We start from the raw sequence: 27,997 nt of genomic DNA, 5'->3' as shown, positions 1-27,997 counted from the left end.
GAGATGGTCTTTCTTAAATTCTACCCACTGGGCCTTTAAATAAAAATGCAACAATGTGTACACCAAGTAATGACAGTATTTCTAATGTGTTTGTTTAGAGCTGCAACAATTGGTTGATTCATTGATTATTTGCTAACTATTTAATCAATTGCCACCTATTTTGATAATCAATTCATCATTTGGAGACATTCTTTAAGAAGCTTCTCAAATGTGAATTTCTTGGGAATTCTGTTTGGTTGGAAAAAAAAAGAATTTTACCCCATTTCCCGACATTTGATCGATTAAAACAACATCAATTAATAAAGAAAATAACCGATTCTTTAATAATGAAAATGGTCATTGGTTGCAGCCCTTGTTAACGGTGATTGTATCAGACTTTGTCTTTACTGGTTTGTATAGATTTGATAGATTGATAGATTTTATTTTTTTTTAGTAACGGTGTATTTTACCTAAATTCAGCTCATCAGTCCTGACAAAAATATGACTATAATGCTGCTCATTCAGTATTGATGCACTGTGTTGATCAGCAGCTGGAGGTCCCAATTAAGTTATAGCTTTTAATTGAACACAGTATCACTGTCTGTGGACGTTCATCAAGTACATTAAACAGCAGCTGTAGCGCCTGTCTGAGCCAATTAACCAGGCACTGATGCCTACAACCCGTCACTTCGTGCTCCAGCACCGCGGCCGGTTGGACAGCGACCGAGCAGCGTCCTCAGCATCACCGCGGCTCCGCCAATCAGAGCTCAACTCGGGGCAGATTAACCCAAACAGCCCTGGTGCTGCTGTGTAGTAGCAGAAACAAGCCAGTACCTCTGATCCTCGTGGACTCAGTCTGGGTAGATGGGGACTGTTTGGCTAACCCAATCCAGAAATACAAGACATTCATAATTACCTTTTTTGATGGTTTAGGTTTTTTTTTAAGCCGAGGAGGAGATGGATGCTTGCTCGACAATAGGAGAAAGCACGGATGCGATTGTGATGGATGATTCCCCTATAGATGAGAAGGAAATTCAGGAGGCTTGCCAAAGGTGGGTTTTTTTCTTGTCTGTAGATTTCTTTGTAGCTTTCCGTGTAACTGGATTACTGAGGAGGAAAATGATATCCAGCAGACGTGAATGTGTCTCCTGTGACCGTTATTGTTCAACAGCACTGTGTCTAGCTGTGTTTATACTGTGGACAATGGGACTGTGCCATGATATGGTTTGTACTGTTTTTATTTTTTTTCCCCATAACACTATTATTAAGACTATTGTCTTTACAACATAAATACATCATTAATCTCTGATCAGACTGCGCTCCTTCTACTGCTGAAACCATGAGATGGTTTGTGTCAACTTAGTTTTATGAATTTATGTTTGTTGATTAGAGCATCAGAGCTAATATCATTATTTAGTACATAAGTATTTTAGGAACATGATAAAGGCGAGACAATGCTTTCAGCACCTTCTTTAATCCATCATCGTATTAATAGGCTCATGTGCTCTACTGTATGCAGTAGCTCCATAAATCAGGCCAGTATCCAACACACACACTTACTCACACTCGGTTGACTTGACAAAGATCTGCGAGATCTGTTCTGCTGGTCAGGCAAGAAGTCTGGGTCACAAATGTCACCCTGTCACTCACTCTGTTCCCCACTGATCAAATCAAATGGCTAAGGGGGCATCAAACATCAAATAGGGGCTGGAAACAGCTGTGGCCTGACACCCTTTACTTCAACAACATGCCTCATTTTTATATCTCACAGAAGGATGGTTTCCTCTTCTAAACCCAGAGGGAAGATCTTCCCATAATACTCCACAGATCTAGCTCTGCTTTGAGGTTAATAGTTTGCCTCCTGCATACAGATTGAGCCTCTTCTACTGCATGTACATGTGTGTGTGATTGGCGGTTTAGGAGATGTTGGAGGACATGACATTGAGAGGCGTCCAGAGAGCTGATGAAAGACACATACACATAAGAGACAGAGACCGAGAGGCTAAAAGGGGAGAGAGTTGAAAGAGATGAAGGTCTTAAACTCAGAGGTACTTTGTGATTCTCTTTGCTGGAGTCTTTTGAGTATCCTTAGACATTACTCTGTCTCAAGACAACAAGCAACTCAGCAATTAACACTACCAGTCAAACTTAGTTTTGACCACAGTAAGAGGGAATGATGATTAAATACCTAATGTGCCAACTGCATGCATGTAAATGAAATGAGAGCAACTTTTATGTTGTATTCTTGGATGTTTTGGTGTGAACCCAGAAGCCATTTTGATATCAGCACTCAATGTCAGTGTCCTTTTTGATTCAGAGTGTGGTGAGCAGCTCAGTGACACCAACCTGGATGTATTTTTGTATTCATCTGTTGAAATATTGATGAGTTCTACAAATTGCTCTCCTCATGTGTGCTTATATTGGCCAGCCTGTGAAAAACCATCAGAGAGGAGTAATAGGCTTAAATACTCATATCCTGAACACAGGTGCTGGTTACAGTACACAGCATTGGCTTATAATTTACCGGTATATTGTAGTATACATGGAGTACTGAATGTGGTTTATAATGCCACACCATTAAAATATAGTGTTAAATTAGTTGACAGTGTTGACTTCCAGATACTTTTATTGACTGCATTAATTCACTCACTCCAGCATTTAAACAGGCTTAATCAGTCGACAAACATCTGCTATGTGACTAAGAGCTGCTGAGTACACTGTGAGCTATTTATTATTTAGACCACATTATAATTTTATTGTAATAAGAAGACAAAATACCAGGGTTCAGTTCCTCGCTGAACTCCACCATTAATCAGCTCCATAATCCCTCTGCCACAGTGTACCACCAGTTCAACACACTACTCATCATTGGTGCGCCTTATTATGGGATCCAAATAAAACTCTGTGAGGTCATTTAGCCTCTGTTGACTTACTCTGTCGCCATGGTGACAAGACAGGAAGTGCGGTTGCATCCAGCCGACTGTGGAAAAACAAGCATGTGGTAGACTACACAGATGTTATGCCCCCTTTTCGCTGAGACGCAACTACAACATTACTATAGCTACAAAATTCTGTTTGGTCTCTCATTAGTCCAGTTTCAATATCATGAGACGTCAAGAATGATGGAAATAGATTAAATGAAGTTAAAATCCTTTAATGTGATCACATTTAACCCTTTAAGATACAGTTCCTATGGCTGCACTTCATTTTTTCATCAAATAAGAATGTCCTTTTTTTAAACAAATTTCCCCAAAATTTAGTTGATATATTGAGCATAAATGCTAATATTAGCATGCAAACAAGCTCATAATGATAATACTAATGTGCTCATGTAGGCCAATAAATTGTCACCATGTTCTCCATCTTAGTTTGGCATGTTAGCCTGAAATCATTTAGATTAATAGTTGTTTTTCACAGCAGACATTTTCACATGTCAAAGTAGGCAAAGCAAAGCTCAGATTGATTAACATTAATAATCCCATTTAGTTTGTCCTAACCCTTAACCCTGCTATAGTGTATGGTTTACCACTATAAGGCTTCCTTGAACAATTGAATGAAACTGATCCATCATTAATATTAGTTGGACCTGTGTATCAACTTAAAGACTGTGTAAAGTGAATAAAGACATTTTCTTCTATGGCATAAATGTATGTCTAAAAAAGGTGTAAAAAGCATTTCAACCATTTAGATTTGAATTGTGGAGCTAGGCTTCACAAACTGTGTTTCAAGATTTCTGTGTTCAGGATTTAGTGGGCGGGTTATTGGCATAAACCCACCCTTGCTGCTGTAGAGGTATAAATACATTCAGCGCACACTACTACTGCTACAGTCTACAGTTAGCCAGTTAACTGCCAAGTTAGCTGCCAAGCTAGCCGCAGAAAGCTCTCAGACATAATGTCCATGTTTCGGGTAGAGGTGGTGACTTTGATTGACAGGCGACACTTGGTAGGGGGCGGGGTTTCAGCGAACTCGACGGGCACTCCCACAGCATTTGGGAGCAGAGAAAGAGGCTGATTTTTACACAACTTTGAAGCCTAATTTCATATATTTGGCAATTTTTTTAATCATTCAAATTTGGCAGGGTGGTTAACAACACACTTGATGACTGACTAATAATGGCACCCAATGAAAAATCAGGTGATCACCAAAATCAGTACAGTTCATCCTGAGGGAAACATGGCAATCCATCCCATAGTTTTTGAGACACTTCACTCAAAAACAGCAATGTGTAGTACATGATGCTACAGGAAAATTCAGGGCAGTCATTGTTCCCATCCATGTAGTGGATGTTGACATATTTCTCAGGATAAATGAAAACTTTGATCCGCTGGTAGTGCTTAGGGGCTAAATGAGACCATCACAGCCATTAAAGATCCCCTCCAGGTACGCATTAAGACATGTGAAAATACTCTGCTTGGAATAATAATATGCCTGATATAATTTTTCCACAAAAAACAAAATACAAATAAGGATGTTAAAATCTTTAAAATGGCATCTACTCATTCTCCCTCATAAAAAATTTAAGTCTATGAATATGCAAATATTTTTTCATCTTGAAGTTTAACCCCTGGACACAAGCAGTCTCCCACTCCACTGTAAAGTCCATTCTCATACATGTTTAAGATGAATATTCGAGGATTGGACCAGGATTGGCTTCCAAAATAGGATTGATGTCACAAATCAATCTCGTAGACCCAGATTTCGTAATCAGACTTTTAATGAGCACAGAGAAACTTTCTGATTCAGGAGATGATTGTGAAAACAACCTTCTAGTGTCAAACTCTGCACATACATCATTCTACACAGTGAAGCTCAAACATTCAACTGTAGGAACAAGAAGAAAAACATACTTTTGAATGGAAGAAAAAGTTTCATCCACTGGGGACCATAAATGTCCTTTTAAAACCACATGCCAACATATCCAATAGTTATTTCAGCCTGGACCAAAATGGTACCATCCATAAAGCCCCACTGCTCAGTTTATGGAATAATAAACTGAGCTTGCACCCTATCCATACTGTAGGAATGAGAAAGAGTACATTACTCAGAAGGGAGAGGCATCTCATTACGCTCCTCCAGGGTTCTCCTGAATGCCTGCCATTACTCATGAGTCATCACTCAGCCTCATGTTATCTATCCTGGACAGCCACCTACCTCTCTCTCATAATGGGGGTCTCTGACATGATATAGACTCTCACTCTCCTCTCCCTCTCTTTTATTTTTCTCTTTTTAATTGAGCCCCCTTACTTCCAGTAGCCACAGTGCGATACCCAGAAATCCATTCCATACCTCATTAGTTCTGCTGGCCCGCTCAATTCTCTGTTAAAACATGAGATAAAGCTGAGCCAAGAATATAGTCAAGAAACTGAGATGTCAATCAATGTGTGGTAGAGGAGATAGATTGTTATGCTCAAGCTTTATAGTTACCTTCTGCATACTTGCACTGTTTCACAGACTGAACTTTTGCCCCATCTCGTATGTCAATCATAACACATTTTCCTCCTCCCTTTTCTTTTTGTCTCTCATTGCTTCTTTGCACCCTCTCACCCATCTTTCTCTCCTCCCGTCTGTCCTCTCTCCTCCTCAGTGAGATCCCAGCGGTGTCTCTGTGCCCTCCTGACAGTGTGTGTGCTACCGAGGCCCATTTGACAGTCATCCAGTCTGAAGGGGAGCTATGTGACAGCTGCAGCAGCCTTGGCAGGCCCTCTTCCTCCTGCCAGCTTTATCACCAAGTATGCCTGAGCACCAACTGTACTGTATTCTGTTAAAGATAGATATATGTAGAATCATTAAAAACAGATTCAGAATGTCTAAAAAAAAAGGGCTAGAAATAATTCTGGGATTTGGGAGGCAGTGACAAAAATAATCAGTGTGTCGCTGACTGAGGCTTGAGAAAACAATAATATGCACAATTTCTGTTAAATCATTTTTTTAGGTTCCCCAAGGTCCTCGAGCTGGGGCTTATGATTCACTACAGCCCCGAAAATGCCCCAATTGCAGCCATCACGAGCCAATTAAACCAAACACCTGTCAGGACTGTCTTTCAAACACATCAGGCCCTCATGATGAAGGAGGTGTAGTGGTCAAAATGGGACACGGTTGTAGTTCTGCCCATCAATCACGTCACGGCGCTGTGAGATGTCACTGGCTGCATGGGTCAAACGAAGGCAGGCCACAGAAACCGACGCAGCGACATGTGGTGACAGTCAGGTGTGTTAATGTACATTATTTGTTCATCCTTTTCAAATTTACGTGCATAATTATTATAATGAAGTTTTCAATTATTAACAGGGATGGAGGATTCTACTGCATTCTTAGAAAGTAAGCACAGAAACCTATTTTCACTTTACAAACCCAGAGGTTTTGCATGTCACACTTTTTATGATCATGATAATGAATCCTTACTCAATGTAACTGACACCTTCTTTTGTTTTTTCTGGCAGTTATTCCCAGGTGATAGTGGATTACCCGTTAGCAGTGCTCATTGGTTGCGCTGTACTGCTCCTGGGATGCTCACTGGTTGGCCTTTTCATTGGTCCATTGCCAGACTTCTCTGACCCGCTGCTGGTGAGTCAGTTTGGAAGTCATCGCTTTGCTTTAGTGCACAAAAATATATAGTCTGACATTTAATCTGTCAGTGTGGCTCATGTATCTTTACTGTCACCCGTCTGTCAAATCCACAATACAAACCTCCCTCACCACCTTAGGCTGAGTGTTAATTAGTGTTTCCCTAATGACTCATGATCTCAGGCGTATCCATTTACTTCAACCTTATCTCTGATTCAACTATCCACTCTGAATTAGATCACACTCACTGTCATCCTAATTGAATACATCCTCTCACCTTCAAGATGCGTGCTTACAGGATAAACACTGATTAATGAATTATTCTGAAAACGCAATTTGTGAATTACAACAATGAGTCATTACTAATATTATACAACCACATAAAAGGGTGTTTTTTATGACAATTCAGACATCATTACAGGGTAGTCTTGATGCAGATTAATTCAGTAAGATGCTGCAGTCCATTGATGGGCACCAGCATCCACACTGTCTTTAGCTTTGATGTCTGTTTGTATGTGTGCATGTTCTTTCTACAGGGCTTTGAGCCACGGGGAACGTACATCGGAGTCCGTCAGTTCAGCTTGTCCGAGCTGCTGAAGAACACTGGCCCGGGGAAAACTTTGTCTCCTTTACCACAGCAGCTCAGTAAAAGGTTAGAATGCAGACTTTCTACACAGCCAGTCTGCAGTACTGACTGCTGCATGTAGATGTTTTATAGATGGAAATGAGCTGTATACATGCAGCAATGGTGGTTATAGCTTACAAGTATTGCTGCTACACCTAATACACAACACATCATTTTATATGTATTAACTTCATTTAGTATATTTCAGCCACTAAAGGCAGGAAAAAAAGTGGATTTTTAAAAACATAATTTTGTAATAAAGCTGAGATTTGTATCTATGTGGTTCTATCTGTGCTAGTTTTGGGGGGGATGTCAGTGGAGATGACAGTGGCAGCCAGGATGCTTCCAGACTTCGGAAAAAGCGGATGCTGGCCACAGATTCATCTCCAGATACCTTCCTTTGCGATGCTCCAGGTCGGTCAGTCATAATTGGTTCAACCCTACCTGTACACTGATGAATCAGTGAAATTAAAATATATAAAATTATTCCATTGAAAATGGCAACAATAAAAATACATTCAAAATGCATTTTGTGATTTCCAGTTGGGGTTAATAAAGTATTCCACCAATTTGAATAAAATTGAATTTATGTTGCTAATTGCAATATCTAGATTTGTATAGTTCATTTAAGCAAGTTACCAGGAGGGATATGTAACACTGCTAGCTCCAGCACACTGATCAGAGCAGACAATGAATTGGAAATATTATAATAATGTAATCAAATCCCATTCAGAAGCTGAGATACTTTTAAATATGTAAATGAAACCCTCCAGCTTGTTAGGGATTAAGCAGCACTCCCAGCAAACTATTGAAAACAGATGTATTAATTAAGTGTACATTTACAAAAACAGTAGGATTGTGAGATGCACATAATAGCAAAGAAAGACGTTTGTTGAATACATTTCTTGGGCAGGTTACTCCACATTTTCCTCTTAAAGCTGTACTTTGAAATAGTCTGCTGGTAGATCAAAGACAATATTTCTGTTTCTGCCTCATAAAAACACAGAAAACTGCTTTAAAGGATTTATTAGCAATTCCGAGCCTTGAGGTTCATTTTATTTAGAAGCCTAATTTATACTGAAAACAGGCAGCAGGGCCCAAGAAATATGCTGTTTGCCTCGCTTTACTTATATTAATTTATACCCCAAAAAAAGTCAATCTTAATAACAGTCCAACTATTCTGAACATTTCCAACCATCCCTATGGATTGATGATTCACTGCCGGTCATCTCTGAATCCATCTGTCTCTCTTCATGCAGGCGAGCGTTTGGCCCAGCTGGTGTTTCGATCAGAAAACTCAGCCAGTCTCTGGAGCCTGAAGGCCATCCACGCCATGTGTGAGATGGAGCAATCCAGGGTTCGCTCAGATCTATACACCTTTATCACTTTAATCATCATCTTCTGTTAATCACCACTTTGTGTTTTCTTGTTTCCCCAAGCATATCCCACCTTTAAATTCTCTGCAGGAATTCTAAACATCATTTTTATGTGCAGCACATTGCCTCATCTGAAATGAATGCATTGTTTGTGAATTTGTTTTAAAACTGGGCATGTGTTCAAAAAATATTTCCCTTGCCTGATTCAGATACGCTCCCAGGCCCAGTTCCAGGACTTGTGCCAGCAGCATGTGAGAGTGGAAGCTGAGGGAACGACCAGAAGCGGCTGCTGTCCCAGCTGGTCCCTGGGCAATTACTTGGCTGTCCTCACTAATGCCTCCAGCTGCCTCAGCCTAACCTCCCACCAGGTAGCTTTCTTTTTCATATCCTTTTCATTAGAAAGAACACCATAGAAACCTATTACTTTACTAATTGGAATAATTACCACAAAGGTTTTCTAAACTCAAATCAATAGCCAATCTTGCACTGCAAGTGAGATGTGAGGTGAATGCTACAAATTTAAAAAATTAGCATGTAAATTAATTCCTGACCTTGATAAGAGACATATCTGTGGTAAAATATTCTAAACACAATGTTCACTTACTTAGTATACTAAGAGTATATAAGAGATATGGTTGGAGGCTCCAGTAATAGCTAAGTAAATGAACCTGGAGTTTAGCATATTCTTCCACAGATTTAAATTTCAAGGTCCGTTTAACATGAAATATGTGAAGTGATATCAAGATATTGGTACCACTTTTTAATAGGGCACCATTTATAAAGGCTTTAAAAACTGACAGGTTTAAATTATTCACTAATTCTGTCTCGATCAGTTACAAGCTACATGTATTAAAAAGAATGACTGTTGGGTTTCCAGGTTGTGAAAAATCTCTTGAGGTGGTGAAAGCTTTTTAGAAAGTGGTATCATTGTATATCATTACCAATTTCAAGTCGATCACATAAAGAAGAAATACTGCAGGACGTCTTTTCCACCATTTAACATTTATTCAGTCAAAAACAAATCATTGGTTTTCATAGGAACTGTTAACAATAAGAAATATGTTGATATAATTTACAATGATCTGTTTGAAGGGTGACTTTATTGACGCCTTTAATGTCACTTAATTTTCTCCTTTTCACATCAGGTTGCTGAGTCTCTGAACCTTCTCCGGAAGTGTGCTCTGCACTATCATGAAGGACATTTGGTGGATGACTGTGCTCAAAGACCTAAACATGGCAGCTGCTCCTCCGTTCCGTCCCGCTGCAAACAATCCCGTGTGGTGTTCCAAATCCTACACTTCCTGGTTGATAAAGACTTCCTCGGGCCGCAGACTGTTGAATACCAAATCCCAACATTGAAGTACAGCCTTCTGTTCTTACCTGTGGACAAAGGTGAACACATGATGGAGATATACATGAACAGTCTTGAGGGCCGGGACCTGACATACAATAACACAACTATCACAGGCATGGACTTTGGAATCAAGCAGACACTCTTCAAGTATTACCTAGTGAGAGATTCAATATATCCTGTCCTAGCTGTTGTTTCCCTTCTTTTCACCATGGCTCTGTACCTCCACTCTCTCTTCATAGTAGCATTATCTGTGATAGCAATCGCAGGCTCTCTCCTTACCTCCTATTTTCTCTACAAAGTAGCATTTCACTTGACATTCTTCCCCCTGGTCAACATCTCCGCAGCTCTTATTCTCTTGGGAAGTTGCTCCAATCAGGTTTTCATCTTTGCTGATTTCTGGAATTTGCAGCTATCCCAGAACCCCTCAGCTTCCCTGGAGAAAAGGGTAAACAGAGCTCTGCAGGAAGTTGGGTATTTGATTTTAGCGTCAGGATTAACCTCCAGTGCAGCATTTTTCTCCGGCTATCTCAGCAGCATCACAGCAATCAGATGTTTTTCTGTTTACCTCGGAACTGCCTCTTTCATTAGCTCACTTTTAGCATTGGTGTGGCTGCCATGCTCTTTCATCCTGCGTGAGCGCTACACAGAAGCTTCCACTGCCTCTGTAGCAGTGCAGGGATGGAAACCATGCTGCTCCAAAAACACTGGCGGTTTCTGGGATACAAGCTCACGCAAGCGATGCCTCTTCACTCTCAGGCAGAAGCTAAGAGAATTAAAACGAGGTTTCACCGACACCTCCAATTTGTTATTTCTGAAAATCCTGCCTTGCGGAGTGGTAAAGTTTAGATATATCTGGGTGTGCTGGTTTGCTGTGCTTGCCGCCGGTGGCACATACATGGCCTGCATTGATCCAGGCATGAAACTGCCCACCCTTGACAGCAAGGTCTCCCAGCTTTTCCGCTCTAGTCACCCATTTGAGAGATACGACGCAGAATATCGCCATAGGTTTATGTTTGAGAGACAGAGGAATGGAGAGGACAAGCCTGTGAGGCTAATGCTCGTTTGGGGCATCAAACCAACTGATAATGGGGATCACTTTAACCCAAGAAGCAATGGCTCTTTGGTTCTTGACCCAGACTTTAACATGAGCCGACCAGATGCGCAGGTTTGGTTGAGGGACCTATGTGGACGGGTTCAGAACCAAAGCTTCTATTCCGCGCCATCACCAGAGGATAAAGATGCAGACCATATCTGCCTTGTAGAGCAGCTTATACATTGGGTATCTGTCAGACGGTGCTCAGAGAGTGATGATGCCCTTCATTTTTGCTGTAATGACATCCCCTTCCCCTACACTCCCAGCGTTTTTGAGAACTGCCTCAGTATGATGCTGGCGGAGAGGTACGCTGAGGGCCATCTGGCCCACAGTGGAGGTCTATACTTCCAGCCAGATGGCAGGGTCGCTGCCCTCGTGTTGGCATTCAAAACCACATACCTTTACAGCTTCAACTTTAGCAGAACCAGTCTTTTCTATAGAGAAATCCTGACATGGTTTGACAAAGAAATATCAGGGGCACCAGGAGGGCTGGAGAATGGCTGGTTCATCAGTCAGCTGTCTCTTTTTGACCTACAGCAGTCTTTAAGCTCAGAGACTCTGGTGGTAGCTGGCTTCTCAGTAGCCCTCACGTTTGCTTTGCTTCTCTTAACCACCTGGAATGTCCCATTGAGCATATATGGCACTGTTGCTGTAGGAGGCAGCGTTTTTGTCACGGTCGGCCTTCTGGTTCTGCTTGAATGGCAGCTGAGTGGCATTGAAGCTCTGTTTATATCATCGGCAGCAGGGCTGTCTGTTGACTTTATTGCTAACTACTGCATATCCTACAGCTCTGCTCCTCATTCAGACAAAATTGGGAAAGTAGCACACTCCACTAAAAGGATGGGATGTCCTGTAGCAATAGTCTCTGGTGCATTTTTCAGCATGGGGATCATCATGTTGCCAGCCACAGTCTTGCTTTTCAGAAAATTGGGGATTTTCCTGTTTTTGGTGAAATGTGTAGCATGCGGATTTGCAACCTTCTTTTTTCAGTCCCTGTGCTGCTTTTTTGGACCCCAGAACAACTGTGGAAAGATCACGTCGCCATGCTTTTCAGGCCAGACTGACAGTGTGCTGTCGTCGAACTCAGCAGCAGCCGAACCTGGATCCTCATCTGCCTCGGCTGCTAACGGAGCCTTTGGGAGATCTAGAATGAGGAGGAGTTGTGACAAAGACACAGGTGGCTATCTATACCCCAACCATCAACGTCAGCAGAGGCAGAAACAGACTGGAGCAGGAGGAGGCGGGGGCAGAGGGCAGGAGCAGTACGAGCTACAGCCGCTGGCCTACCGGCTGAGTGACAGCTTTGAAAACAGCACCTGCACCAGTAAGCTGTCCAACCGGCCCTCTGTGCTCTCTGATGAGATTGAGTACTCTGGGAGAGATGTGGGCAGGAATAGCTTGAATGGGGACAGCGAGGAGACACACAGTCGTCAACATAAGATCTGCCAACCGCCTCCAGCTCTCCAGACCTCATCTCCTTATAAAGAGAACACACTGCAACTTGCAGGTCTGGCACAAGAGGACCTAACTAAGGACAGGCTGCTATGTAAAACTTGCCGCGGTCAGTCTGGTGGGGTAAAGCACTGGAGCAACACATCTTTCTCCTCATCTTCTAGCATAGAGGAGACTATAATCAGCCACACACTCGAGACCATTGATCAGCCATCTCTCTGCAAAGAGGAACAAACCACAGATGAGCTCCACCACCATCATCACTGTCACCTCTCCTCCCAGTCTCAGAGCTCCTGTGAGGGTCTGGAGGACTCCAATGAAACGTGCCTGAGTGACATTGAACCAGGACCTTCAAACACACAGCAAAATGAGGAAGAAGGGGAAGCTCAATTACAACCAGGACATCTAAACGGAAAAAGAGACACGCTTCGTCTCTCATTGAAAGAAACACTTTATGAGACTCGTGGTAAGGGCCGCAGCAGCCAGAGTGAAGAAGTCGTCATTTTACCCAACAGTAAGCCGGACTTGCCAGATGTTTGGATAAAGAGAGATGGACAACGGGAGGATACATGTTGAGCAAAGCTGGAGGATTTTTTTTCAACACTGTGCAATTCATTGTTCTGAATATATGTAAAGGAATCACTGTACACATGCATATAGGAATTACAAAGGGAGCACAATGCTGTTCCTCTTGTATAATACTAAAGGGAAATATAAGCCAACCACAAATGTAACATGTGGCAGCATGTATGTCTAATGTTGCTGCTAAGGTTGTTATTATTTCTATTCAGAGCATGAAAGTTAAATTATTCAGCAAAAGGTCAAATCAAAGCATGATTTGTTCATCCCAGTATTCTCAGAAAGAAGAAAATAAAAGATTAAGGTTCCTTTTCAGCCACAAGTTTGCACCAATATCACCTTTGAAGACACTAAAACCACAGTATGTGGTTCAAAGAATTATCAAGTACTGCACCTGCTGCCTGTTGTTGCAGATTTTACTTTGTGCCTGGACCTTTCTAACATCTGCACAGGTTACAACAAATACAGTGCCACTATCGTCCTACCGCTGGCCTTTCTCCATGCTAGAACGAACTTTGACGAATCATAAGACATTTATGGACTTGACCGAAAATAAACATGTTGAAAGATAAATGTGATAAATACAGAGAAAGTGATACATTGTGTGTGCCTGAGTGCAGAATTACATATAGTATGTTCGTAAGAACCTGTCATTATCACGTCAGCTGTCACTTGACTACAGCCAAGCTGCATCAATTGGGTTTGTGATGATAACATGTACAGTATGTCCTCTGTGACCATGGCGTAGAAAATCAGAAACCTGAGGTTTGCAATGTGTTATTTGTAGTCATGGCTTGTTTGCATTTAGTGTTTCGCTGTCAGATTAAAAAGTTAAAGTTTATCCTAATGTCAGTGCCCACAAATGTCATGTTTACTTAAAAAGGCAAAAAAGGGTTTTAAACAAATATAACTCTATATGTGGGTTTATACACTTTTGGTGAGTTATGGTGCGTACTGTTCAGGATCCGTCAATTGTCTGTGTATACCTTTGCCTTTGGAAAAGAAGCAGCAGTTGTTTTAGCGTCACAAATCTCTGCTTCGGCTTGTACATAAACCTTATGGCAGCACTGTTAAAAGAAAATCCAACTGGAAAATATCTAAAAGAAAAGAACATTTTTATTAAAACCCTCTCAGCCGATTCAACATGTCTCATATACCCCCAAGTGGTGCAGGTGCAATCTGACTACATATGTTATCAGACTACATAAAATTACATAAATATTCTGGTGACTATGAGTATAATCTGGTCCCTGTGGTTGTAATCTGATTACTTATGTAAAGAGATAAAACATGAAACCTGAGTGTTAGAAAATATTTTTTATTAACTTTAAGATTATGAAAATGTTTCTGATGAATAATTACATATGTAAATGGTTTACAGTGGGTGTAATCTGGGTACTTATGTAACCTGATTACTAGAAGTGTAATCAGGAATATTTCACTTATTTGCTAAACTTACCAAACAACTTAAATAGAGGCAGAAGATCAGATTGTATAAATCATTTCTGTAAATGTCATATTGGACTGTTTGGGAGGGACCGACAAATGAGTTACTTTTTGAGTAAATAAAATATGTGTTCATATTCATATATATTAGAAATGTCAGAGTTTCAAGATGGTGGTTCAGCACAAAAACCTTGACAAGAGGGGTCAAATGTGCCTATGAGCGGGGTTGTTTCTCACTGTAAGAACTATTTTGCTTTTGACATCACGATTCTTGAGTGAGTCTACACTACAAATCACGCAGCAGATTGACCTGCCTTAGAAGTGAATTAAATCAACCACAGGCTTTCTATGAACAAAATAAGTAAAAGGGTCACCACCTATTATTATTTACAGGTGTCAGTGTTGTAATTTTTCACTAAACTGAAATAAAACATTTATTTTCCTGCAGACTGTTTTTTTAATTCATTTTATACCATGTTTTGAGAGCCAGCAAGATGTAAGGCTTGAAGTCACCAATACACATACAGTGAGAGCAGACTTTAAAGTGTCTTGCAGTAAAATATTTAAAACCTTTTTGAAATTAAAATTATTTTCATATTCATACATTGAGGATTTTTCATTGAGGGAGCATGAGTTGATGCAATTTTTAAGATGGATTATACAACTGTAATTTGTACTTTTTTGCAAAGAAATCAGACACTTAATATTCCAAGCTGGGTGTTTTTATGTTTGGAGGGGATCTTTAAATTAAAACTGTGTTCTTAATAGTAAAACCACCTTCAAAGCGAAATGAGAGGGAATCCGATTACTCCTATTTATTTTAAGGCAGACCTTTCCAGAAAAAGAAAAATATATCTACATTCTCAGTTCCAGTAGAAAAAGCATATGCTAAGACAAATTTCATTATCATCATTGTTACCACCTCCAGAGAAATTACTCAAGAATTATCAACAGAAACGCATCACATTAAAATCAAATCTGGATATGAGGCCATACTGCATGTGGTTGATTATTGTGCACTAACCTAAATATACTCATAAATCAACAGCAGTTCAACAGTCTAGTCAGCTTCAGACCAGTCCTCTTTGGCCCAATCAGGTAAAGGTGTAGAATATTCAAAATCTGGTCCTTTGTAGCGTAAAGCATGGAGATACATGATGAGTTCTTTCTCTGTGGGGTCTGCTCGCACTAACTTACATTCACTACACAGGCTATCTTTTGCCACTGGAGGGCTTTTCTCAGTAGAGCCACTTTGCTCTGTTTGATTTCCATTTGATTTGTCTGGTAGAGGGCTTGGAGATTCTTTGAGTGAGGTATTGTTACTGTTCAGGTCCATGCAGCTGGAGCTACAACCTGTTGGCACCTTTGCATCTTGCCCTTTGTCACCACCACACTCATCTGTCTGTGTCTGATGATGTTCTCCACTCTTGTCAAGTTCACCGGAGCCATCTAACGTATCCTTTTTCTCAGATATCTTATTTTTCCCTTCCTCTTGTGCACTCCCAATTTTGTGATCAGGTATGTCCAGCAGGTACAGACTTTCCTGACTTTGATGTTCCTCCACTAGAGCCTGCAACAGCTCCTCATTACTCTTTCCCACCACTCCCCCCTTCCCCCTGTGAGGGCCCCAGGCTGAGGACCCGTAGATGGGATCATTGATGATGGGGAAGCCCAGGTACTGAAGGTGCACTCTGATCTGGTGTGTGCGGCCAGTCAGAGGTAAACAACGGACCACGCTGGTTTTTCCGTTATAGCTAAGCCTTTGGAAGACAGTTCGGCACTCCTTTCCTTTGGGATCAACTCTGCAGAGACCGATTTTAAAGGACACAACCAGGATGGGTTCCTCGCAGATCAGCTCGCTCTCCGGAAACTCCCCTGCCACTCGGCACACATACTCCTTTTCAAGCTGTTGAAAACACAAATGTAAGGAGGTTTTGGAGTACTGTAACATACAGCAAATACATAGTAATACAAACAGTATGGTACAAATTAAAAAATAGCCCCAGAAGAGTACTGAACTTACTTGTCTGTCTCTCACCAACTGGTCCAGTTTCTTTGATGTCTCCAGTGTCCTGGCAAACAGCAGCACTCCAGAGGTGAGTCTGTCCAGTCTGTGCACTGTGTGTAGCTCAGAGATGCCCCGCTCTTTACCCAGGATAAAAATCACTGTGTTGTGGCGGAAACGGCCACAGGGGTGGACTGGAATGGAAGCAGGCTTATCCACCACAAGCACCTCACCATCATCCACCAAAACCTCCAGAGGTCTGCCGACCACAGGCGGCTCGTGGCGGTGCACAGTATTTCTCATATGGTCATTATTCTATGGAGAGTTATGAATGAAACAGAATAAAATGAAAACATCTTCTACAATCTTAAACTCCTCATGTAGTACTTAACACTAATGTTTCTAATATCAAAGATTACTTTAACTGACTCTTAGTATAAAGCAAGTGAACACAATGAGCGTCAATTTGACTCACTTCTAAACACTTTAAACAAAAACGGAGGAAAACAACACTATAACACTGTAACAATTATTTTCATTATCATAAAAGCATACACTGATTATACTGACCCTTAGCACCACAGACAAGTCCTCCACAGGGGTCTCATTCAGGCGGATGCGGCCCTCTTTGGCAGCCCTCTGGTAATACTCTATAGACTCAGCTCTGAATTCGCTCTTGAACACCTCCAGAAGGCTCTTCCCTATCCACCGACCTTTGCAGTAGGTTTTGAAGTCAAAGTAATACGGATGAACTTTACGGAGGCCACCTTCAAAGTAGTAGGAGGTCTCGTTGAAGTGTTCGTGGCTGAAGCTGACACCAGGGTTCCTCTTTTGCGGCGGAGGGATGTACCTCTCGCCCGGTCGGAGATTCTTTCCTCCGGCTCCTCTACGTCTCTTCCCTCGGCCACTCGTCTCAGGTTTGTCCGGCTCGTCGCTTTTGCGTTTGCAGGGCACCGTCGCGTCTTTCACCACGACTCCCTCGGATGACACCGGGCTGTTCACCTCCGCCGGTGTTTCGTTGCCGACAGCTAGCTGCTCCATCGCGGAGCTGCTCCTCTGACACCGCGGGAAACCAAGAGGATTATTGAAGTTATAATGAGTGATAAGATGACGCCACACTTGTTTAAAAACACACCAGTTAACTTTTGTGCTGAATTGTATCATGTAGAGGTTGTCGCTGAAAAAACTTCAGTCTGGATATCTGAACGCAAAGAAGCACTCTTCTGAAAATTATATACGACTACACTTCAAAAACGGCATCGTTTTGTTCACCTGGAGAGAAAGACCTGGCGGTATATTCGATAAGACCTCAAACAGAAACACTCACGTGTGTATTGCTTTCTCGACAGAGGTCCTTAACGTCAATAGCGCGCAGTGATGATGTCAATCTGTAGTCCGACCAGTCCGATGTGTAGTCCAAACTGCCAAATCCTCTCATTTCTTCTTCTGTTTCCTCTTTAACTGCAAATTATCTTCTCATTGAAGTATTATCACCACCAACTGTTCAACACCTGCATTTTTCTTCTCTCTGCTCTTTAAAAAGAAATAATTGAATATTTTGTAACATTTAATTTAATTGTATGTTGGATATGTACACAGAAGTGATTATTATATTTCTTTTGCTGACATTGGCAACACTTTCTTGTAAAAAAAAAAAAAAAAGAAAACAGTCCCATTCTCTGTCCTGCCCCATTTCAGATTTTTTTTCGTACTGTAGCTCTCACTGACCATCTTCCCTTTATTACCACTGTACATTTCTTTCAGAGCTTGTGTCAATAATCATACATTGATTTTCAGTAAAGACCGACAACAATACAGTATCATTTTTTGAAATCAGTTTTATTAATAAATTTGATAAGCATACACATAACAACAATTTGTGCCAAAATGAAACATGTTTGGCACAGCCTCCCTCCTGCTCTCTTGGATTACAGTGTCAAACAAAAGATATTCTATACATACAGTATTTGAAACTAGAAAGTAGCAATACTTAGCATGAAATAGAAATTACTTATGTTAATTTGCTATTCTTTTACTTAATAATCCTTGGCTTGAACTTGGGTTCATCATCAACTATGACTGCATTCAAAACCAAAGTATTCCCTTAAGATAACACAAGATTTAAGTTAACTATTTATCTGAATACCTCACAAGCATCCAGAAGAACACATAATGAAAGGTTTGAAGCTGTAATTGCAAAGTTCACACTGCTAAACTTCACAAATAATTCTGTGAATCACTAAAACTTAAGACAACCTTTAGTTTTTCATCCACTATCTCGTTGTCTACAACTATTCTCTGACTACAAGGACTGTGGGTCATCAGGAGACAGTTCAGTGGCAGTCAGTCATTCAGTCTGTCACTGTTTAGCACTCTACTGTAGGAAGACAATCTGGTCAGGCAAACAGAGCGAGTTCCTCCTTGTGTGTTGCTAGGTGACAAACCAGCGGGGCAGGTGGCCGTAAGCCTTAGAGCTCAGTGAAAACATACGAAGTGTTACGGGACCCCGGAGATGCAGCACCAACGCCACCTCCTGCAGGGGCAACCACACTGCAGTCAGAGCTCACCTCTGGGGACAGAAGGATTGCATAGATGTCATGAGGAACGAGCTAAGGATAGAGGCGGATGTGACTCATGGCTGCACACAAGACTATAGATCAAGGTAAAACGCAAAAATGCAAGCTTTTGGCAAAACACAGAGATGTTTTCCTTCCTTTCATTTATTATAGGGAAAAATTTGTGAATTACCCAGGCCACTGATGCCTCTTGTCAGTTAAGGGGACGTAGACCACTCCCATCAAAGCTCTCTTGAGAAAGGTCCCATCACTCTGACGATCATACTGTTCTAGCACCTGACTGCCACCGTCAGGGCCCACCGGGAGCACCAACCGTCCGCCTGGCTTCAGCTGCTCCAAGAGCTTCCCAAAAAGAGGGCAGAAAACAGAAGTTTCACATGAGGTGATCATCCAGTTCATAAGTCAAGACACTTATTTCCTCTGCATGTACTGTACATACACTACAAAGTGTTTCATCTCTTTTCATTATTTGCTTTGAGGACTGTGGCATTAGGTGAATAAGTGAAGCATTTCTCCTATTTTATGCTTTTCTATTCTTTTTTCATGAAAGTAAAAGTGATACATACAGCTTTAGGAACAGTAGCTGCAGCTGCACCAACATGAATGGCATCATAGGGCGCTCCCTCAGGGTACCCAAGCCTTCCATCTCCCACTGTCGACAGACATAGGTGGGACTTTTATCACAGTGTTGTGTATCTGTAAATCTGAGAGGGTACGATCTTGCTGACTCATGACTCACCCATGAGTTTGATGCGTCCTGAGGAGAGCAGCTCTGGGTCATCAAGCTGAACGTTCTTTATTGACATTTGAACCAGTTCGTCAATGTGTTCAATGCCAACCACTTTACCACTGGATCCTGTCTACACACAGCAGAAAAATGCAGTTATTGCACTCAGTCATGTATTTTATGTCAACTCATGTCTAATAAATAAATAGCTAAATAAAAAACAATAAGCATATGGTGAGAGACATGCTGGTTGCTAAGTTTTTACCATCCTTGCAAAGCAGGCGGTGAGATAGCCACTTCCTGAACCCACATCCAGTGCTGACGCCCCTTCATGTAGTTTGTCGCTTAGCAGCTCCAAAGCATGGGCATGCTGTCAAGAAAGCAATCAGTGAATGATGTGTATGTATATGTGCAAATGTTTTAGACTGGAGTAAAGTATTTGGTACACCTGGTGATACTCACCATGTGTGGTGCACTGATGGTTGCCCTGTAGCCTGTGATAAGAAGAATCATAACACAGAGTCACAACACATAGCTGCTCATGAAACAGCTTCTCTCTAACTATAACTATATAACTGTAACCACACTGACAAGCTCGGATGTTTATGTATTTGTAAAAAAATGTCTGGAATGCAAACCTATGGACTGAGGAGAGTCTGCATAAGGATAATCTCTAGAGTAGAGCCCTCTGTCTGTAGCCAGCATGGCATCAAATACTCTGTCGCTGTGGATCACCCCATGATCTGAAGGAGAAAAGAGGAGGCAGCGAACTGTAAAATGTTGAAAACAATGTGAAAGTTCCCCCTACCTTACGCTAACCCTGACCTAAACCCAACCAAAGAGGGTAAGCACAACAGGAGACACTGTTTGAAGGGGAAAAGACTTTAGCACAAGATATGTTTCATCAGCAATATAATGATCCAACACTGGAATCAGGGAAAATACAGGCTTCTAAGATCAATATTGTGGTCAACATAATATCATGATAAAGCACATAGTCTTTTCCTGCATTACATTTCAACTGTTTTCTGAGTAAAAACTACAATTATCTTCATTATTGATCTATCATATTCTTGATTAATTTAATTCATTCTTTTATCTATAAATGGTCAGAGACAGTAAGGTAAAGTGAAGGTACATTATTTATAACACATACAGTTGTACAGTGAAATTCAGTCTCTGCATGTAACCCAGTATTAGGAGCAGTCTGTCTGAAAACAGTCAGGTGCCCACATGAACACTGAAAGAGGTTTTCATCTCTGTCATCATTCGTCCTGTTCATAAAGGCTTTAAAAAAGATCCCCTTCAAATGTGCTTTTAATGATGGAGGCCAAAATCCAGTGTGTACATTTTGTGCAAAAAAAAAAAGTTAAAAGTTGATATAACACATAAATGATGCCTCTGCAGTCTGAGTTAGTCATATCAAGTGGATATCTGCCACATTTACAATCTTTTAAGCATCAAATTCCCTCTTTGTGTTTCCCTGTTGAGCTGCAGTGGAAGCATAGTAACAAAACAAAAAAAAACTAGCGTTGAAAGGCGTCCACTTGATTTGACTAACTTAGACACTTCATATTAGCTTTATATTAAACTTTTAAATACAGTTTTATACAGAATGACGTCTTGCAGAATTTGTCCCCCAACCACTGGACATGAACAGGAAGAATGATCGTTGTAAGAAAAACATGCTTCAGTATTCATTTAGTTTTGAAGGTTTTTATCAAAGGTCCTGACATCAGGTTATTACCCCTCAGCCTGCTTATGAGCTCTGGATGTGTTTTGCCACTTGACATCCACGCCATGGTCCGGGACAGCAGTACACCCATAGGGACTGCCACTGCTGCCAGGCTCAACACTGCGCGCATCTCCTACACTGGATCTCCCTGAAGTGACATGATGATCAGCGCTCGCAAACCTGAGTATATATGACACACACATCACTGTAACATGCATTTAAATGTCTGTCTTTATCCTCCATGTGATAATAAAGCAAACGAAAATTAATTAGTGCCAAAGCAGATTACTCCCATCTTAAACTAACCTTGACAGTTAGCCAACCTGACAGTTTAAGGCTTATATAAGTAGCTAGCGTTGCATTATAAACAGCCAGTATCAGAGGTCGACTGTAAATAGTGGTATTAGTTGTTAAAAACTAGCAACACTCACGACTAAAGTCATACAGTGGAGGTCAGCAGGGTTTGTTTACCTGTGTCTCTCGCCACCGTTTCCTCCTCAAGCAGCCTTGGGACGCATTTCCTGGTTCGCAGCAGTAGACATCCAATCACATTTCAAACTGTTTGATTGGCAGCTACTGCGTCCAACCATACGCCCCCAAATAAGAACGTGGGCTGTCCTTCGTTAAAAGATTGTGCAGTATTGTGGAACATGGACACAGTCGGCCAGCTAGCGAGCTAATCTTTAATCTTTCAAATCAAACTTTGGAGGAAATATCAGTCTTTCTGTCGAGCCTTTAACACAGGTAAGAGGTTCATACATATGTGTGCGTTATTACGATGGCAAACAGTTTGAAATGTGTAAGTATATTCAACAAAGTAGGTCAAACTCAGTTTAGCTTCGGTATATTGATGTAAATTCATTTCAAATCAGCTTTGATTTCTCTCATAAGTGGACATTTGCTGATATTCAGTTTCAGTCTCTTATCCGAATGTCTGCAGAACACACCTGTCTTAATGTTGCTGTAATAAGCACGACATTAACCTACACAGGCTAACTGATGTTGACATCTGTTTCATTCAGAGACTGCTGAAGGATGATTGACGACTTTGAGACTAAAGAGGTCCTCACCAGCGGGGAGCTGTGGTCCCAAATCTGCTCCAGCCTGCCGGAGGTGCAAGCTGAGACAACCCCGGAGAACAACAACACCGAGTTTAACGACTCTTTCCAGCCGGCTGCACAAGTCGGAGTGCAGGTCAATGGACAGTCCAATGGGACAAATGGCAATTCTCCCGGTGCCAAGTGGGAACCCATGGAGGATTCAGAGATCTACATCGCCAGTTTAGGTACATGAGCCCATTTAGCTCACCTTGTTTTTCATCCACTTGATCACACTACCCATCATTTATCCCCACATTCAGCCTAGTCTTTAAAATGGATGAGATGATACACAACATGATGCTGATGCAACTGATGATTATTTTAATTATAGATTAATCTGCAGGTAATTATCTCTATTAGTTGTTAACATTTTGCTTAAAAAATAACAAAAAGAATTATTTAATTGTCAAAATAGTTGCAGATTAATTTTATAATCAACTCAATGATTAATTGACAAATCCTTGCATCTCTAGATAATCGTCTAAACAATATTAAATCTCATCTCAGGCAACATGAGGTCCACCTCCATAATTAAACATTTTGAATGACCATAAATACAAAATAAGTATGTTATTACATCTAAACTAACTCAACTTACTACGCTGTGTTCTCTTCTCAAATTAAGACCTCCAAATGCCAATGATAACTTTGTTTTACAGTATTTTTTGTCTGTATTTTGCTTCAGAGAACCGCCTGAAGAAACTAAAGGGCCAGTCCAGTGATGTGACCTCCAGGGACATGTTACGCTCCTTGTCTCAAGCCAAGAAGGAATGCTGGGATAGATTCCTGCATGACGCACAGACTTCAGAGCTCTTCCAAGGCAGTGACATGGATGAGGGGTAGGATGGGAAGGATGGGATTATGCCACCACAGAGACACACTGCTAAGACACGGACATGACCTAAAAGATCATTCTGGTGGAAGAGTGCTTCTATTCTCAATTTGCCGTCTAGTCAGCCAACTGCTGCCCCATTAAAGCCCAAATGATAGACTGTATCCTCCACACTGACATTTAATTTCCTAACTTCTGGCATTTAATTTCCTAACTTCAGGTGCAGTTCTCCTGTAGTTCTACATTAACCAGGCTTTGTATCATTTACAAAGAGTAAAGAGCTTGAAATGGACCACTTCTTATCTTAATACCCTTGACATTTTCCCTTTGCAGTGCTATCGAACACTTCAAGCGGTGGTTGATTCCTGAGAAGGTGGCCATCAGCGCAGAGGAGCTTGAATATCTCCTGAGGCCATCGCAGAATATGGAACCAGCTGGAGCAAACCAGACACAGGAAGAAGAGGAGGCGGAGGGAGAGAGACACAACACTGAAGAAGATGACTCTCACAGCCCAGAGAAATGAATGTGTTAAAATAGTAACACTAAAAGAAGAACTAATTTAGGATGCATTCAGTTATGGTGACATGCACACTCATTTTGAGCGTCATGTCACAGCTGTGTTTTGGCCAAAGCTTTTGTTGTCAATGGTCAGAGAAGCAATTACAGCCATCACCGTCTGTATCCTCAGTAACTGAGTGTTAAGTACTATTTCAGTCACATGTCTTTTGTCCTTGCTACTCATCCTTTCAATCACATCACATCATAAAATATATAATAACAAATTTGAAATTAGACTTCTTTGTGCTGTAGTGGCAGAATTAGCATTTCGTATGTGACTCTTACTGTATCTGTCACAAGTATGACTCTCCACTCAAATATGTATGCAAATGTTATCCAGGACCACATGCAGTATCATTTTGTAAATTAGACTCACAATAACATAACCGATGCATTAAATTTCAGAGATGTTATTTTTCTCTTTTAAACAATTGTGATATCTAGTCTACTACTCTGTGATATTTTACCTGAAAATGTTGTAACATATTGTGTAACATCTTTATTTTTGCCATGTTGATTTTACATATGAAGTTTGTTTTCTCCTTGTTTCAATAAAAACAGGTAGAACGGATTATGTTCATGTTTCTGCTCCTAAGATGAAACAAGGGCACATTTATATTTAGCCATATGGCTGAATTGCAGTTGAAATGCAATTTCAAAATGCAGAATGTGTGTGTGTGCTTGTTGTATATCTATCTTTAAGAGGACCAATATGAGTTACATGCCAAGTGAGGACATTTGCAGTCCTGACTTACAGTGTCAGGAAAATGGCTCACTTCCCTGTCGTGTACATTTTTGACTGTAGTGTAATTAGATGGCAGAACAATTTTTTATTGACTCACAAAGTGTAGTAGTGCACAATTCAATTTACAAGTCACTGTCAAACCAGGAGAATACACTAATCAGTGAAAACATTAAAACCAGGGATAGATGAAGTGAATAACACTGATTATCTCATTAAAATGGCACCTGTCTATGGGTGGCATATATTAGGCAGCACATGAACACTCAGTTCTTGAGGTTGATGTGTTGGAAGCAGAAAAAATGGGCAAGCATAAAGATCTGAACGACTTTGACAAGGACCAAATTGTCTGCCACAATCCATTTAAATCGGTTCATCAAAACATCACAAACGTGTGGGTACCAAGCAATATTACAAACAATAAACTGCAGCCTCAAAAAATGACAAAGTCGAATTGAACCTTTCTAAACAGTTTAAACAAAAGCTAAATATTATAACTTAACCAAATTAGGATTTATTGCAAACCGTTTATATGAATGACAGAGAACATCTCTCCATTCTCTAATATGAATCAGTTTTAATTGGGGTCCTTGACACGAAAACCTTTGGGGACAGGTTAGGGTCATTATCTTGCTGTTTATCTTAGTAGAACCAGAGAACATAAAAGTGTGGAACCAACTGAATCCAGCACTGTTAGGGTTTGTCCTCATTTATTTAAATCATAAGATTTTCTGGACATAATATATGAACTGAAGTTGACTTATTCTAGAGGATCCTTATTACAATGATCATTTAATTGACTTTCCAATCCTCAAAGTCTCATAGAGCCCTGCATTGTATTGGTGGTGCCACCACAATGCCAAAGAGACAAACACAAAACTAGGCAAATTGAGACAAATGATCCAACAGTGACTGAACAGAAAACCAAGACTTAAATACTAATAGAACTAATGGGGGAATGGGGAACAGATGACCAGATGTTGTGCCCTTAAACAGGGAAAATAGTGAGGGAAGAGGGATGAATGAACACACTCTGCTCTTGCCTTCACTCGTTTGTATTGAGTTTCAATTATATACAGAACTTGTTACAGTAATAAAACAACAATAGCATCTTACAGCAAATACCACAGTAACAAGCTCAAATATAGAAGATGACGGAACAGTCAGGCGCGAAAGCGGGACAATGACAGTAGCTAGCATACACAGTGACGGAGATAGCCAGAAACTCTTTAAAAACATAAAAGTATAAAATTCACCTCTTCCTTTCACAATTAGCAACCATGACAACATAACAATTATTAACAACGTGTGTCACTACATTTACGGTGCTTTGTGTAGGTAATTACCTTAAACAGGGAAAATAGTGAGGGAAGAGGGATGAATGAACACACTCTGCTCTTGCCTTCACTCGTTTGTATTGAGTGAGGAAGTAGCGCGAATCCCCCTACTGAAGCCCTGAGGCATTACTAGTAGATTGACGCATAATCAACCCAGACAAAGAACATACATTACCTATCTATTATTTACACTCTGGCTGCATTTTCTCCAAGAACCTTAGCAATTTAGTTGAAACAAACAATGAAATTATATGTGAAGAAAGTGGAACACTAGGCATAACGCTGAAAAGGAAATCAAATTATTTTTAAATTCTTAACTACCACATACTCCCCCTCAAAATAGATGTTGTCCCCAACATCCTGACATTTGACCTTTAGTGCATATAAGGGGTTAAACTACATATCATCTATAAACATTCACTACAACATTACATACTATTACTGTTGCTACAACTTGTCTTATACTCTACACATGTCGTTTTACAGGCTGCAACTCTTTTCATACATTCTTCCATATGGGTTAACACCGAGAGTCCATTTACTTACACACAGCTAATATAGTCCATTGCTGGCTTGTAACAGAGTCCTGCTATTGCAGCATGTCCAAAGCAACTACACTCTCCTTTGATAAAGGTCCATGAGAGTGATATGATTGACTGCAATCATGTGATGTACTTGAGATGTGTGTGGTGAGCTGTAATCACAGTTTATATGTGTACCAATTGTTCAACAGTCCCTTTTAATGAAAATTCTATGCTGAACAGTCCATTTGTTTTGTCTAGAGTGTAATGTTTATGCATTTACTCAGTTCAGTGATCTGTGGTGTGTGTGATCACAATGTTTCTACCGCCCATGTCCATAGAGTTGCTGGTAGTAGTATGGCTGCACAATGTGTGTCCATGGCACCTTAAGGTGTGTATGATGTGGTAGTGCTCTCAGATTGTAGCAAGCTGGTGAGCCAAGTCGATCATATGTGAAAACCTTAGGTCGCCTGTGCTGTCGTCTAGGCCGCTGAGACCTCTGCTCAATGGTCCTGTTGTGCTCGCTTGGGACAGGTGAAGGGACAGCCTCTTCCACAGGTAGGTGTTCGACATAACTGTCCTCTTGGTCCGGTAAGTGCTCAGGTTGGTTTATCACTCCATGTTCTGTCTCTGACTCAGGTGACGCATTTTCCTCCAACTGTATTTGTTCAGCAGGTTTATCTGTCCTCTCAGCATTCAATGTCTGAGGTCGACATGGCTGAAATGGCACTGGGTAGTATTCATCGTCCTCTTCTTCCTCTGACTGCTCCACTCCCTCAGTTGTCTCTACAGTTCTTTTCTTTGCTCGTGGCTGGACAGGCGTTTCGAGTGGCAGATGGTCACACGGTAGGAGAAGATTGCGGTGTAATATCCTTGATCTCCCTTTTTCCTTCTCAGGTCTGAGCTCGTAGACAGGGATGTTTTCACTGACTTGACGGACAACTGTATGGACCGCATCTTCCCAGTGGTTTCTCAGCTTGCCCGGACCACCACGAGGTGTCATATTCCTGATTAAAACACGATCACCGGGCTGTAATACTGAGCTTTTCACCTTACTGTCATAATGCCTTTTGCTCCTCATGGCTGCTTTGTGAGCATTCTCTCTTGTGATCTGGTATGCTTCTTCCATGCCCTGTTTCCACTTTTCCATGTAGTGATGATGATTACTGTCGCCTTGTTCTGGGGTCAAGTTGAACAGCATGTCAACTGGCAAGCGTGGAGAGCGCCCATGTAGCAAGTAAAAGGGAGAGAAACCAGTCACCTCGCTACGAGTACAATTGTACGCATAGATCAGTTTGTTCAGTGAGTCTTTCCAGTTGGTCTTTTGTCTTTCTGTGAGTGTCTTTAACATTTGGAGCAGTGTTCGATTAAAGCGCTCTACCTGTCCATTCCC

At 41.0% G+C, this 27,997-nt stretch overlaps 4 protein-coding genes across 8 annotated transcripts; 2 read left to right on the top strand and 2 right to left on the bottom strand.

The window, feature by feature from the left end:
• Window positions 1–936: 936 nt before the first annotated feature.
• disp2 (dispatched homolog 2 (Drosophila)) lies at window positions 937–13,202 on the top strand. Its single transcript, XM_053336023.1, has 11 exons — window positions 937–1,031; window positions 5,567–5,711; window positions 5,915–6,189; window positions 6,271–6,300; window positions 6,423–6,546; window positions 7,083–7,198; window positions 7,488–7,585; window positions 8,431–8,528; window positions 8,757–8,915; window positions 9,693–12,198; window positions 12,229–13,202. Exons 1-11 carry the CDS (start codon window positions 937–939, stop codon window positions 13,020–13,022), a joined length of 4,440 nt encoding a protein of 1,479 aa, XP_053191998.1. The 3' UTR covers window positions 13,023–13,202.
• Window positions 13,203–15,189: 1,987 nt separating this feature from the next.
• Window positions 15,190–17,564, bottom strand: rpusd2 (RNA pseudouridine synthase domain containing 2). Its single transcript, XM_053336320.1, has 3 exons — window positions 17,047–17,564; window positions 16,495–16,791; window positions 15,190–16,377 (listed from the first exon to the last, which is right to left on the bottom strand). The coding sequence occupies exons 1-3, from the start codon at window positions 17,515–17,517 to the stop codon at window positions 15,532–15,534; spliced, it is 1,614 nt and encodes a 537-aa protein (XP_053192295.1). The 5' UTR covers window positions 17,518–17,564; the 3' UTR covers window positions 15,190–15,531.
• A 754-nt stretch (window positions 17,565–18,318) lies between these two features.
• Window positions 18,319–22,031, bottom strand: pcmtl (l-isoaspartyl protein carboxyl methyltransferase, like). Of its 5 annotated transcripts, none has more exons than XM_053336325.1 (9): window positions 21,986–22,031; window positions 21,527–21,662; window positions 20,418–20,522; window positions 20,242–20,273; window positions 20,045–20,149; window positions 19,792–19,912; window positions 19,619–19,704; window positions 19,225–19,394; window positions 18,319–19,009 (listed from the first exon to the last, which is right to left on the bottom strand). In XM_053336325.1, the coding sequence occupies exons 2-9, from the start codon at window positions 21,642–21,644 to the stop codon at window positions 18,973–18,975; spliced, it is 774 nt and encodes a 257-aa protein (XP_053192300.1). In that variant the 5' UTR covers window positions 21,645–21,662; window positions 21,986–22,031; the 3' UTR covers window positions 18,319–18,972. The 5 variants fall into 5 exon arrangements, with proteins under 5 accessions (XP_053192300.1, XP_053192298.1, XP_053192301.1 ...); XM_053336323.1 differs by having other exon boundaries at window positions 21,527–21,694; window positions 21,986–22,024; XM_053336326.1 differs by lacking the exon at window positions 21,986–22,031 and adding an exon at window positions 21,946–21,979.
• Window positions 22,032–22,149: 118 nt separating this feature from the next.
• Window positions 22,150–24,575, top strand: ccdc32 (coiled-coil domain containing 32). The gene is made up of 4 exons (XM_053336329.1): window positions 22,150–22,258; window positions 22,537–22,799; window positions 23,300–23,453; window positions 23,780–24,575. The coding sequence occupies exons 2-4, from the start codon at window positions 22,550–22,552 to the stop codon at window positions 23,967–23,969; spliced, it is 594 nt and encodes a 197-aa protein (XP_053192304.1). The 5' UTR covers window positions 22,150–22,258; window positions 22,537–22,549; the 3' UTR covers window positions 23,970–24,575.
• The last annotated feature ends 3,422 nt before the right edge of the window (window positions 24,576–27,997 follow it).

The sequence above is a fragment of the Scomber japonicus genome, chromosome 16 (genome assembly GCF_027409825.1).
Source record: "Scomber japonicus isolate fScoJap1 chromosome 16, fScoJap1.pri, whole genome shotgun sequence".
In the NCBI taxonomy this organism is placed as follows: Eukaryota; Metazoa; Chordata; class Actinopteri; order Scombriformes; family Scombridae; genus Scomber; species Scomber japonicus.
This window is presented reverse-complemented; position numbering and strand designations above follow the sequence as displayed.

Bases quoted from the DNA above. Each gene is read 5' to 3' on its own strand.
- rpusd2 (XM_053336320.1), bottom strand. From the start codon at position 17,517: ATGGAGCAGCTAGCTGTCGGCAACGAAACACCGGCGGAGGTGAACAGC. The intron at 16,792-17,046 runs GTCAGTATAATC...AACTCTCCATAG, and splicing joins ACTTGTCTGTGGTGCTAAGG to AATAATGACCATATGAGAAA. The intron at 16,378-16,494 runs GTAAGTTCAGTA...TGTTTTCAACAG, and splicing joins AGTTGGTGAGAGACAGACAA to CTTGAAAAGGAGTATGTGTG.
- ccdc32 (XM_053336329.1), top strand. From the start codon at position 22,550: ATGATTGACGACTTTGAGACTAAAGAGGTCCTCACCAGCGGGGAGCTG. The intron at 22,800-23,299 runs GTACATGAGCCC...ATTTTGCTTCAG, and splicing joins GATCTACATCGCCAGTTTAG to AGAACCGCCTGAAGAAACTA. The intron at 23,454-23,779 runs GTAGGATGGGAA...TTCCCTTTGCAG, and splicing joins GGCAGTGACATGGATGAGGG to TGCTATCGAACACTTCAAGC.
- disp2 (XM_053336023.1), top strand. From the start codon at position 937: ATGGATGCTTGCTCGACAATAGGAGAAAGCACGGATGCGATTGTGATG. The intron at 7,586-8,430 runs GTCGGTCAGTCA...CTCTTCATGCAG, and splicing joins CTTCCTTTGCGATGCTCCAG to GCGAGCGTTTGGCCCAGCTG. The intron at 8,916-9,692 runs GTAGCTTTCTTT...TTTTCACATCAG, and splicing joins TCAGCCTAACCTCCCACCAG to GTTGCTGAGTCTCTGAACCT.
- pcmtl (XM_053336325.1), bottom strand. From the start codon at position 21,644: ATGCGCGCAGTGTTGAGCCTGGCAGCAGTGGCAGTCCCTATGGGTGTA. The intron at 20,150-20,241 runs GTGAGTATCACC...CTTTCTTGACAG, and splicing joins CCATCAGTGCACCACACATG to CATGCCCATGCTTTGGAGCT. The intron at 19,395-19,618 runs GTATGTATCACT...CTTTTTGGGAAG, and splicing joins CAGCTACTGTTCCTAAAGCT to CTCTTGGAGCAGCTGAAGCC.